We start from the raw sequence: 9693 nt of genomic DNA, 5'->3' as shown, positions 1-9693 counted from the left end.
TCCCCAGAATACTGTTAAAAGCTAGAACGTGGCAGAGTCTGCCAAATAAAATTCTTCCCAAAAACTATATTGTGCACCTTTGAGTTAAAGTATGAGCATCAAGATATACTTAGAAGCCGTGTCAGTAAGTGATGCATTAATGTGTACGTATCACTAGTGCTGCAGCTGGTAAAGGATTCAGCTACTTAATTTACTTCTGTGACACTTTGCATTAAAAAAAAAAAAATAAAATCATAATTTATTATTAGTTGATTTATGTGTCCTAAAAGTAAGTTAACAAAAAGCGCTGAAAGGTAGAAATGTGGTTGCAGCGGAGTGAAAGCATAACATTTATTGTAACAACACATGTAAAGTACAAGTACATCAAAATTGTAGTCAAATAAATACTCTATCAGATATACTGTAGTGTGAAGACAGTTTTGAATAATAAGTCTGGGTAATTACTACACTTCAGAAATTCAAAAAATAAAAAAATAAAATAATACTTACTAGTGTCACTATTGTGGTACAATAAATACACAGCACTGTATTACCATCTCTTGATGTATGGTAGCTCAGGAATACATAATAAGAAACTTTAATGATAATAATAGACATCACCATCACAGATTCATAAACATTTGTATTTATTGAGTTTGAATTTCCCCACATTCCATCAATGAGCCACTAAAACCTGACAGATGGCACAGTGTGTGTGTCAGCTGAAGAGATGAGCACACATCCGTACAGGAAATCAGCTTTCCGATAAGATTGTGTGTTACTGCCACCTGCAGGCGGTCCGCTGCGGCGCATGTGGAGAGCATTGGATTGTGGGTATCTTGTTGTGTTTCCTCAAAGAGTCTGACAGCAGGTCAGCTGTTGAAGGAAAGTTTGGACACAGTTTGATAGCTCTCTGTCTCTGCGTGTCTGTCTGGTGTTTGGAGGAGCGCCTCGTCAAAACCGCATTTCCTGCGTCCGCCTTTCGTCGCTCTTCTTCACCGAGTGCCCTCCTGTAAACCAATCCGGTTTGGAGGCTGCCGAAGCTGTATTTTTAAGACCCAGAAGAAGAAGAAGTGCTAACTGTCGGAATGAGTTTGAACGAGCACTCCATGCAGGCTCTGTCGTGGAGAAAACTGTACTTGAGTCGAGCCAAGTTAAAAGCCACCAGCCGAACTTCAGCTCTGTTGTCCGGATTCGCGATGGTAAGTTAATATTTGACCCCCACTGGCTGCTCTCACAGTGTTCTCGGTGTTTCCTGCATTAATGCAAACTCGACTATAGGCCGTCGGCATGAAGCGCAGATACATACGTGACGCAGATGATTGTTTTGAGAGGCTGCAGCGACACTTCACAGGCCGGGTGACGCCTCCTGTGCTCTCATATTCAACATTACTGACCCCTCATGACCGCCAGGACAGCACGATGACCCGTGGACGTGGACACGAGAAGGTCGCAGTTAGTCGTGTTTGGATTTATTATTATTATTATTATTATTATTATTATTATTATTATTATTATTATTATTATTATTATTTGCATGAGCTGTACGTCGCCGTGCGGTAATAACGGAGCTAGAGAATAAAACAGTGAAAGCAAAACTTCAGAGGGCTCGCCTCGCCCACACACCGCCAAACCTCTCTTTAGTGGCTAAAGAACCACATAACCACAAACAGCACAGCACCAGGGGACTGACTTCAGGTCTTTATAATTATATACTATCAAACTATGAAGTCAAAATCTGAAATCACATTTAAAACAGGGGGAACGCATCCTGACAGATACTGTTCCCCCTCTGTTCAAAATGAAATGTGGCTCACACATCTTTGAAATTCATACTCCCGACTTCTTTCCCCACAACATATAAGTTTTCAGGCTGATATCATTCAACTTGACCATTTAAAACAGGGGGAATGCATCCTGACAGCTTGGAATACTACTGTCAGATACTATTCCCCCTCTGTTGTGGGGAAAGAAGTCACAAGTATGAATTTGAAAGATGTGAGAGCCTCCTTTCATTTTGAACAGAGGGGTAACAGTATCTGACAGTAATATTTCAAGCTGTCAGGATGTGCTTTACCTGCTATAATGGAGCTGGATTTAAGACAAATATGATAAAATAGCAATTAATATATAGCCTATAAATGAATGAGCACACTCTCTACCAAAATCCATAATATTTGAAATGAAAAGTCTGTCACAAATATAATATTTTTTATTGATAGAAATACGAGTAGTTGGTTGTGTTAATGACATAAAAAGAAAAACATATTTGCTGTTGTCCCAGTTTAAAAATATAACTCGACAGTCATGAAATTTGGATTTCATTTCTACAGCAGCTTCAAATAAAACTCGCTAAAAAAAGTCAGTTTTGAACCTTGGCTCTCTCCACAGTGCCTCTGTGGTAAGAGCACAACTGCTCGGGGGCGAGCTTTTTGTGAACGCGCGCTTCCTTCGCCCCTCAGGCCATTTCGAATGGGGGCGGAACCAGGGGAAACAGAGCTTGATAATGTCTGTAAAAAGTGCGGGGGACAGAGGGCACTGATACAGGAAGTGTGGGGGACATGTCCCCCGCATACCCCGCGTCCGCTACACCCATGCCGCAGCGCACCGCTGGAGCATCTCCACCAAGTCTTATTTAATACTCGTGTTCCTTCCACGGAGGCTACAAGTCAACACCCATTTCCAATAGTTCCAATCCTGATTCCAAAAAAGTTGTTTTTGTAAAAGATAGGCTGTTCACTGACATTATAACCTATTATACCTATAGTTATGCAGACCTAACTGTGGGCTAATATGACATATAACTGCATATAACAGTGCTTTTAACAAAACCTTTATATGCATGAAAGGCACATGTTAAATACTTTTGATTAAGTGGATGATGATGTGGCTTCAGGTCTTCTACATGTACCTCCTCTTCACTTATTTGGCATCCATTTAGACTTAACTTCTAATCTGTATGTAAGACATGGTAACAATGTTGTACATGCCTTGTTCTTATTACATACCACATTACATTTGTATAATAGCACCTTAATCTATAGAGAGAGCTGCAGCAACTAGTTGATTAATCAATAAGTCGATCGAAAGAAAATGTATTGACCACAGTTGTGATAATTGATATCAAGTTTCAGTAATTTTTCAGGCAGAAATGTAAAACATTTGCCAGTTCCGGCTTCCTAAATGTGAGGATTTGCTGGTCTGGGTTTGGACCATTTGTCGTGGAGAAATTGGGCAGTTCACAGATGACACGTTGGGCTGTTGGTAATTCAGATGAGCATTTTTGACAGTTTAAACACATTAAGTCATTAATTATGTGATTAATTCCCCCCCCGAAAAAAAAATCAGAAGATCGATAATGAAAACTATATATATGTCTGTCTATTTATCTTTCATTGGGTTCAACATGTTCAAGATCTAACCGTTGACTACCCAGTGGTTTTATTAAAGGGGTTCTATGTAACAGTTTATAGAATTTAACACGTATTAATCTCTTTACTTATTGTAAGAGTAAAATTGAAACCTCCCATCCCCCTGAGTTGTGTATACAAGCCCTTGGTCAGTTTGTTGAACTTGTCCAATGTTGCTCGACTGTGGATTTCTTTGTGAGGGACTCGGGTCGGATTTTCAATGACTGTCCAAAGGGCTTGACTTAGATTATGCCTCGTCTTAGTGCCTCTCTCTGCCCCGCTAACAGAGAGCAGCAGTAGCTAACCTTGGTCTAGAACTGGAGACTGTTAACATGTACGAATGACCTGAACACAGAAGTACCACAGAGCCCCTTTTAAGATAAATGCAGACAGTTCCTATTAAATGTTGCAAAATATCAACATTTTTCTTGCTTGGTATTCCCAGGTTGCCATGGTGGAGGTTCAGCTGGAACGGGATTACACGTATCCTCCAGGGCTGCTGATAGCCTTTAGTGCCTGTACCACAGTCCTGGTGGCAGTCCACCTCTTTGCCCTCATGATCAGCACCTGCATCCTCCCCAATCTCGAGGCTGTCAGCAACGTTCACAACCTCAACTCGGTCAACGAGTCTCCCCACGAACGCATGCACCGCCACATAGAACTGGCCTGGGCGTTCTCCACAGTCATCGGCACCCTGCTCTTCCTGACGGAGGTGATGCTCCTGTGCTGGGTGAAGTTCTTGCCCCTCAAAAGCAACACCGAAAACAACGGCACCATCAGCTCCGGCGAGGCCGCGGCCATCGCTTCCACCTGCATCATGGTGCCGTTCGGAATTGTTTTTATCGTGTTTGCCGTCCACTTTTACCGCACACTGGTTAGTCACAAAACGGACCGACAGATCCGGGAGCTGGAGCAGGTCATTCGGCTCCAGAACCAGCTGGACCACAGGGCTGAGAACGACGACCTGAAGGCCGCTGTCCATTTCCCTTGATTAGAGGCGGTTAGTGTACAAGAGCAGTGGACATTCAACAGTGCTTTTATCAGGAGATCTATTATGAAAGCTTTATTTTTTATGTTCATGAACTGCATAGATGCTTTTTTTATTGCTAGATCCATCTTTTGAATGCTGAATGGTTTAGACTCAGTCCATCTTTGGATAATGCATGTTCACACACTTCTACATATCATATCAGGCAGTGAAGTAGTTTTACCTTTAACATGCAGGAAAGTCTTTTTCTCTTAGGTGCTTACATTTTAGTGGCTTGTTTAATGTATATTATAGTGCAACACTATACATTTTAGAAGTAAAGCTACTTAAAGCGGAAATAGACAACTTTCCCCCTCGAAGTGTTTCACTGTGGTGTTACTGTTGGCGTCACTGTCACAAACACATTGTTATCACTTGGCTTTCACTAGCGGCCTGGCTACTGTACAAAGCAAAAAAAAACTGTCTGATCTCAGCACTATGAAAAGCCAGAGTGAAACAGGCGGTTGTATTAATGAGTAGGCGGGTTTTTGTTACTAACTGGTCTAGTAGAAAGAATGAAATGGTTTTGATCGGTCTTGAGTGGTCCTTGCAAGAGGGAACACGTATCAGCAGAGGGGAGCAGACTTTGACACAGCACCAGAACACTCTCCATCAAGTTAATCTTCGTCCGTTCACTCATGTTGTGTCACGGTTTTCTGGCACTTCCCCTCTTCGCCGTCTTTGCCTCCCCCATCAGTGGGTTTCTTTTTCTTTTGCACTGCAGAGTTTCCACAGTTACTAAAGTTGTTCTGTCATTGCCAGGAGCTAGTGACCAGGGAAATCAATGGCTCTGAAGCAACTGTAATTTTTGCAGGACACATCTGCCCTGGTGGACAGACCAGCATAACATAACATAGTGAAAGAGAGATTTATGGTGGCATTTTTCTGCAGACATTACACTGTGCAACCTGTATTTATGTCAAAATGATGCGTTAAAGCCAAAAAGTTGTCTATTTTCAGTTTTAGGACTTCATATATACATTGGGTGTTTGTATTGGAAATTTAAGGGATACCCACATTTTTTATGAAGTTAAAGCCACGAACAATGAAAAATATGTTGTTTTTTATCTGTTAAAAACAAAAGAACTCTTATGTGTGGAATGATTGACTTATCAGAACAAAAGGACAACAGCAACAAGAAAATTAATTTAAAAGTCTGTTTTTGACTCAGGTAGACAAATTGTGGTGCTGCCCTGTCTGGGCTCTCCCATATGTACCGGTAGTTTACACGACTCACAGTTTATTCTGCTTTGCTGATGGCGGTACAGGCCTACCATATAAATCATCACCACTGCTGCATCCACCCCTGACCTTAATGCTGTGCCATGGAGGGTTAACATCGATTTCTCCTTTCCTCAGACTTGCCTGGCTTTAATTTCAGCTTTGGAAGGAGCATTACCAAGCCTTTATTATCACTGCAGATGTTCATCTTCAAAATGTTAATTGTCTGTGTGAAATATCATGTTAGAATCACCATCCGTGTGCTTTGAACCCAAAGTTATGGAACGAGTTATGTCTATTTATCTAGCTGGTGCTTTTATCTGAAGTGACATAAACTAAGTGCATTCAATCAGGACACCACCCAAAAACGGCAAGAGTCACGCAAAAACATTGACTCACATGATAAAATATGTAGCACTAAGCTATTATGCTAAACCTTTGGAAATAATAAGAGACAGAGACAGACAGAGTTTGCTTTTATAGGCCAAGGTGCACTTTCAATGGATCAGTTTTCAGTCAGCGATGGAAGATGTGTTTCTTCCTTTAAAAGAATGATGAGGCCTCAGTGTTTTGGTTTGTTGGATACACACACACACACACACACACACACACACACCCCTACTCACTGGACTGGACTTCTGATTGTAGTTACCAGTTTAGGTTGTGCCAAATGTTTGCCCCTTAGTTAAATGGTGTTAGTGTTCTGAACAGTAAGCATTATCCTCATTTTTGGTAACCTGCAAAAATTGAGGTTTGTGACCACAATTGTTATGGTATTGAATAAAACATAAATATATTCACATTAAAATCCAGCAGTATTTGTGTGCAATCGGAGTCCTGGTCAGGGGGGTGGTTTTAACTGAAGTGTGTTACTGCAGTGCACATATATATATATATATATATATATATTTTTTTTTTTTATGGCAAGAGAGAATCAAAATGAGCCCGATGGTGGAATCAAGAACCCATTTGTCATCTCTCTGATGACTCTTGTATAATCAATCTTGAGAAATTTGCTTGGTCTCACGTTACTTTTGCAATTCAGATACACTGTAATCCATGAAAACGGTTACTGGCTTTAAGAAGTATTGTTGAATGTATTATTGCACAGCATGCACATATTGGATATGTTGTGGTTTGGTTTGTTTTGTACTCGTAGTTTGTTTACAGGCTTGAGCACGGTCACAATATTTAGGTTCTACATTGTGACAGTGTGGATTATAGGATCCTGTGGTACGTTATTGAACTGCCTTACTTTGGTTTGACCATTTCCTTTACTTTTTCTTTACTGTCTTTTACTATAACATTGACAGAAAAATTCTGTACAGGCTCAAGTGAAGAAATGTGCACATACTAAGAGCTGGATGACAGTTTGTTATCATCAGTTGTTCTATCACGTGTTGTGTCATGTATCATATTGCTTAATATTGTCCACTAAATATGTTGGGGGGGGGGGATTTAAAATATATGAGAAAAATGTCTACATTGTTATTTGGCCGTTGGTTGGCAAAAAAAATAGTACGAAAATGTTCAATGTTAGGAACAAGAGCTCAATTTTTCATAACTGATTTTTGTTACAAACTGTATCTATCAAGGTTATGCTGTGGTCATTATGGTAATATGACATTTGTCCTTTTTACCCTTGTATTCCCTATATATTCTGTTCAATGTAATGTACAATACCAGATGCTGATATCTCTGTGACATGTAGCACAAGACAAGGAGCTATTAGATGTTCATATCTCACAGACTGCTGGTGTTGACTGTTGACTTTTTTAAAGGTCTACTCTGCAGGATTTTCCTAAAAAGAATTAAAACAATATATGGACTAAAACAAACACAACCCATCTCTGTCATCACATATGACCTGCTAGAGGTGTGTGATGATATATTTACAGAGACTCTGCTCTCTGCCTGTAATTTCTTATTGGTTAATTATTTCCTGCCACTCTTGGGCGTCAGCAATTCCGGAGAAAGATACTGATGCTTTGGTTTGGTGGCCTGCCAAGCCAAAGCGTCTCTGTTTGACTACCTGGGAATGAGACTAAACAATCATTTTTCTCCACCTTTAATTTGTGAGTGTGAAAACAGTGACCTGAAAAATGCTGTATGGTATGATTTCAAGAGTTGAGAAAAGGATTGACATTAAGTAGCTTCAGGGCAACTTCACACACTCTGTGACACTTGGGAATTGCCAAATGTGCCTTTTTTGAAAATGCAAACAAAGCCATTTTTCTTTGGTTCATTTTGTGGTTTATTTATTTAACCCCATGTATCTTACTGTATATAGACAGGTTCCACTGTGTGTGTCAATGCATAGCTTAAAAGAGAATTTTTAGAAAATACTGTATTGTACATTTGCTTGAAGCTGCAGCTTTTTACTGTTACAAGTCACCAGGATGTTTTGTTGTTGTTGCCTGTTTGAGAATAAAACACATCTGTGATGATTTGGGTGTTCTTATATAAATATTTTATCTGTATCTTTTTTCTACCATGCTGGCAATAGCTGTAGCATAGCTGTATGTGTAGAAACTAAACAAAGATAGTTTATGAAATAAAAAAACATTTTATTTGCCAAATGTACAATGTACAAAGGAGTTTGACTTGATGACACATGGCACAAGAAGAGATTAAAAATTAAAGTCAAAAGAATGTAATAAAATTATATACAATAAGTATATACAGATAAATATGCTATATCATGCTACATACTGTGTATGTTTTGTTATTGTGTCTACCATATGTCAGTTAAGAATAAAGTGTCATGCATGCGCTGTATAAATGATAAAGTCACAAGTAAAACCACACAGGAAATGTCTGCGGACATTGGTGTCACTTCAGTCAATCAGTCACGAGCATGCATCAAAGCAAAGCACACACACTGACACACTGTCTGACTTGTTCTGGCTCTCTTGTCTCCATTAGCGCTCGCTTTGTTGCTTCTCTGAATAAGTCGTCCACATTTTCCCTGTATTTGGCTGAGCACTCGACGTATAGCACGGCGTCAAGTTTCCTCCTGGCCTCTTCTCCCTGTCAGTGTTTGATTCCCACAATTTGATCAAAACGTCTGGTGGCTTGTCTGAGGTATAGTATACAAATAGTGTGTGAAAATGTACTAATCCTGGTAAGTTTATTAGCTTCATACCTGGAGATATGTGACGGCATTCTGGCCCGATGACCAGAGCTTCTTCATCAGGACTTTGTCTTTTCGTAGGTCTGCTTTGCACCCAACGAGGATGATGGGCACTCCGTCACAGAAATGGTGGACCTCAGGGTACCACTAAAAGATATCAAACACTGTAAATTCTTTGGGAGGCATAATCTGCAAAATGATTATATTGCAAAGGTCAAGATCGTGAGCCTGACTGGGCTTACAGGGTACAAGGCCAAGGGCCCAAGCTGTCAGCAGGTCCTGGGCCAGAACGTCTGTTTGAGGTGCATGTTAACATTTCTTTCTGAAAGTCAAGCACACACTACAAAGAGACACAGAAGCACTGACACAGAGCAACCACACCAAAGTATCATTAAACCCCCAGAAGAAGACAAGACAGTCAAGGGAAAACAAAAAAAAACTGCCATAAAGAGAATCAAAAGTACCAGAGAGAGACACACAATGACTGCAACGAAGTACTACAAGAAGGCTTAAAACTACCACAAGGAGATATGAATACCACATAGACACACAAAACCACCACAAAGATACAAAAGTACTACAAGATATGTACATCCTACTAGCACGAGGAGACAAAACTGCCATGAAGAGATTAAAAAGTACCACAAAGAGACACAATAGCACCACAAAGACACACAAAACTACTACAAAAAGCGACAAAGAGACTCAATATGACCACAGAGGCATCAAAGTATGAAAACAAAAAACGGATTGGAGTAACACAAGCGGCCTGTTGTAACCCCAATGAAAGGTCACCTCAAAGTGTGATTTGCAGATTTAATACTGCGTCTTTACAAAAATAAATTGGGAGTTGAAGATGGTGCATTCCCACCAACCCTGATATCTTCCTCAACCGGAAAAAGACTGAAGACATGATTTGCAAG

The 9693-nt window shown here is 40.2% G+C and overlaps 2 protein-coding genes across 4 annotated transcripts in view; one reads left to right on the top strand and one right to left on the bottom strand.

Annotated features, from left to right (window-relative positions):
- The first annotated feature begins 615 nt into the window (after positions 1-615).
- On the top strand, positions 616-8084 carry LOC119019455 (calcium release-activated calcium channel protein 1-like). Its single transcript, XM_037098058.1, has 2 exons — positions 616-1181; positions 3835-8084. The coding sequence occupies exons 1-2, from the start codon at positions 1068-1070 to the stop codon at positions 4378-4380; spliced, it is 660 nt and encodes a 219-aa protein (XP_036953953.1). The 5' UTR covers positions 616-1067; the 3' UTR covers positions 4381-8084.
- The window catches only part of LOC119019456 (rho-related GTP-binding protein RhoF-like), a 12221-nt gene continuing 7836 nt past the window's right edge, over positions 5309-9693 (bottom strand). For 2 of the 3 annotated variants that reach the window (XM_037098059.1, XM_037098060.1), the window contains 2 exons: positions 8783-8917; positions 5309-8667 (listed from right to left, as the gene is read on the bottom strand). In XM_037098059.1, coding sequence (XP_036953954.1) covers positions 8500-8667; positions 8783-8917 — 303 coding nt within the window. In that variant the 3' untranslated portion in view covers positions 5309-8499. Of the gene's footprint in view, positions 8668-8782; positions 8918-9012; positions 9111-9693 lie in introns of those variants that run through there. The other variant, XM_037098061.1, reaches the window with a different exon arrangement.

Source organism: Acanthopagrus latus, chromosome 5 (assembly GCF_904848185.1).
Source record: "Acanthopagrus latus isolate v.2019 chromosome 5, fAcaLat1.1, whole genome shotgun sequence".
Classification (NCBI taxonomy): Eukaryota; Metazoa; Chordata; class Actinopteri; order Spariformes; family Sparidae; genus Acanthopagrus; species Acanthopagrus latus.
The sequence above is the reverse complement of the archived record's forward strand: the minus strand, read 5'-3'. Positions and strand labels throughout refer to the sequence as shown.

Excerpts from the sequence above, each read along its gene's own strand:
- LOC119019455 (XM_037098058.1), top strand. The coding sequence starts at position 1,068 with ATGAGTTTGAACGAGCACTCCATGCAGGCTCTGTCGTGGAGAAAACTG. Across the intron at positions 1,182-3,834 it reads TGTTGTCCGGATTCGCGATG|GTTGCCATGGTGGAGGTTCA; the intron begins GTAAGTTAATAT and ends TGGTATTCCCAG.